Source organism: Lolium rigidum, chromosome 6 (assembly GCF_022539505.1).
Source record: "Lolium rigidum isolate FL_2022 chromosome 6, APGP_CSIRO_Lrig_0.1, whole genome shotgun sequence".
Lineage (NCBI taxonomy): Eukaryota > Viridiplantae > Streptophyta > Magnoliopsida > Poales > Poaceae > Lolium > Lolium rigidum.
The window spans coordinates 48191974-48194712 of NC_061513.1; the positions used below are offsets into that span (position 1 = coordinate 48191974).

Genomic DNA, 2739 nt, shown 5'->3' on the forward strand with positions numbered 1-2739 from the left:
AAAAATCCCAACAAAAATATCGCGCGTATATCTTGATTTTCTATGTGTTCGCAAAGTTGTTTCACACCAACCGATATATTTTGAGTCATGTGGAAAAAGACAAAATTTGATGCTAAAAAGTAAGCTCTTCAAACGAATTTCCTTCTCTATTTTACACAGGACACAAAAATTATCGGCTATCCTCGAAACTTGGCATACGCCATATAATGTCGACGTATACGTGTGGAATTTTTTGTTCAGATTCTTTTTTGATATTTTAAAATATTTTTTCTAGTGGCAGGAGCATATGCACTGAAGATTAAAAGTGCACTTCCGCAATGATTGTCAAATCTACATTTATTTTTATCATATTGAAATCTAAGCAAATTGAAATCCCCACCTATTAGAATAGGATATGAGTTGTCCTTTGTCAGATTAACCAACTCACGTAGAAATGCAACTTTGTATTCTTATTGTGCTGCTTCATACACGGTGATAATATTTCATGTGAAATTATCTGCCTTGTTACAGATATAGAGTTTAATATGATACTCTCCATTCTAACTAACCAATACATCCATAACCTCGGTTCTGTAGCATTCGCTGATGCCAATTAAACCAACTTTAAGATGGTATAGATGCTCGATAAGGCATGAGGTTAATAGTTTTCTCGTAGTATCGCCAGTGACGCCAAGCAGTAAGCCCCAGATCTGTCACGTGGCGGACGTGAGAACAAGGTAAAGTCTATACCATCAGAAAGACGGTTAAGAAGATTCATCAAGAAATCTCGTCTACCATTTTCCAAAATAACCACAAAATTTAACTTATCATTACGAGCACAATCAACAATGTGTAAATGTTTAGCCAAGTCACGAAAACTCTACTATTCAAAAACATGACATCTGTTGAGAAACAATTAAGGATTTACACACTTCTGCTTTTTTTTCCCGTGGCTTTTAACTCTTTTTTGAAGTGGAGGCTTTAGATTTCCGGGCCAAGGCTTTCAGTTCATATAAAGAACTAACCCGTCCTCATCATCCAGATGCCTCGCCAACTAGATGAGAGAGGAGCTGACCATCAACTTTGACATACGCCTTCTCATCGTCTAGATGTGTGGTATGACATACCGTGCATAGCTTATGCCAAAGAATCCTTATCAGTTGACGGCGCGCCATCCTCGGCAACCGTATGCCAGCCACTGCACCGCGTAGGCATCGCCAACGGCGTGACTGTGGGGGGAGGCGTGGGTGGTGTAGCAGCCTACCCCGCAACAAAACCAGCCGGTGATGAAGTAGTTCCTGTCGGCGAGCTCGGCGGAGAACACAGACAGCAGACCGTCTGCTGTGCCCGTTCCGGTGAAGAACCAGGTGAGGCACCGGCTCCAACGACCTGGAAGCTGGCGGACATGTGATCGTTTAATTGCCAGATCCCTCTGTTTGTGTTTCTATACTGTACAAAACCATAGATTTCCCCCGTTAGCAGTTGGCTGTACGTCGTAGAAACCTCTTGCTGTCTCCATCCTAAGAGTTAGTGACAATGCAGGTATATATTCCCCACTAGCAAAAGACAAGTTTATTCTTACCTGACTGGTGATCTCTCTCGAAGGTGACCTACAGGACAACTTCAGCATTGAGACGATTGCATGTGGCAACTAGTTGCGGAATATCCCCTCTCGTGGCAACTCTGCTTCTGCTTGTTTATCATCAGGTTGCTAACAAACTTGATTTGGATTTACAAAACTGTATATGAGTCAGAGCAATCATAGCTATGTGAGAGATGACAAATGTTAAGTGGGTTATGATGGATCGATGCTTGCCATTGATGGTAAGCTTTGTATTTGATCAATGATCAGAAACCAACATTAGGTCAGGTAGCCAGGCAGGGGGTAAGGTACTCTCAAATTGGCTCTTCTTCCTGAAACACATCCTCATTGCAAGCTGAACAAGTTAGCACCATACGTATGACTGTGAGCCGGTCTTTTCCATTTCTCTGAAACTTTTAAATGGCATCAACCCGGCGAAATGGAATCGATCCTGTCCAAGAAATTTTCAGACGAATGCCAAAAAAGGCGAGTGAAGAAGGCAGAAAGCAGTGTGTAGACGTGTCTTTCACGAGGACATTCCCTACCCCACTCATGCACGGAGCCATGCTATAAAAAGCACACACACGCATCATCCCATCCTGCAACTCAAGCCACAACAACACACTACCATCATACGACACACAAACACATACGCAAAGACTATCACATCTTCGATCGCAATGGCGCACTTCCAGGAGGTGGACTACTGCTCGGAGGAGATGAGGTCGGTGGCCAACCCGGGCCGCGGCGGCGGCATGCAGCAGCACATCGAGAAGAAGACTTTGGTGCAGGAGGTTGACAAGGCCGGCCGGCACGGGCACCACGGCCGCGGCTCCGGCCACTTGAACGTGCGCGAGAGCAAGCTCGAGGAAGACCTCAACACCCGCACCGGCGAGTTCCACGAGCGTAAGGAGAACTTCGTCGTCAGGGCCGACTAAGCTATATATGTTACGTTACACGGAGCAGACGATGCCTGTGCGCATCTATGCATGTCAGCATGTACTATACATGTATAGCGTTGCGTATATGGGTGCATGCTTGGCGCTAGTAGCCTAGCGTGCATGCATATGCAGCGCTTAAATAAGCTGATGGTTACCTGGAACTGGAATAAAGCTTTCTTCCTACTATTAATCGGATCGATGGTATGCAAACGAGACGACTGCACGCGTGTAGTACAC

At 44.9% G+C, this 2739-nt stretch overlaps 1 protein-coding gene across 1 annotated transcript; it reads left to right on the top strand.

The window, feature by feature from the left end:
• Window positions 1–2184: 2184 nt before the first annotated feature.
• On the top strand, window positions 2185–2499 carry LOC124660057. Its single transcript, XM_047197853.1, has one exon. It carries the CDS (start codon window positions 2242–2244, stop codon window positions 2497–2499), a length of 258 nt encoding a protein of 85 aa, XP_047053809.1. The 5' UTR covers window positions 2185–2241.
• The last annotated feature ends 240 nt before the right edge of the window (window positions 2500–2739 follow it).

Bases quoted from the DNA above. Each gene is read 5' to 3' on its own strand.
- LOC124660057 (XM_047197853.1), top strand. From the start codon at position 2,242: ATGGCGCACTTCCAGGAGGTGGACTACTGCTCGGAGGAGATGAGGTCG.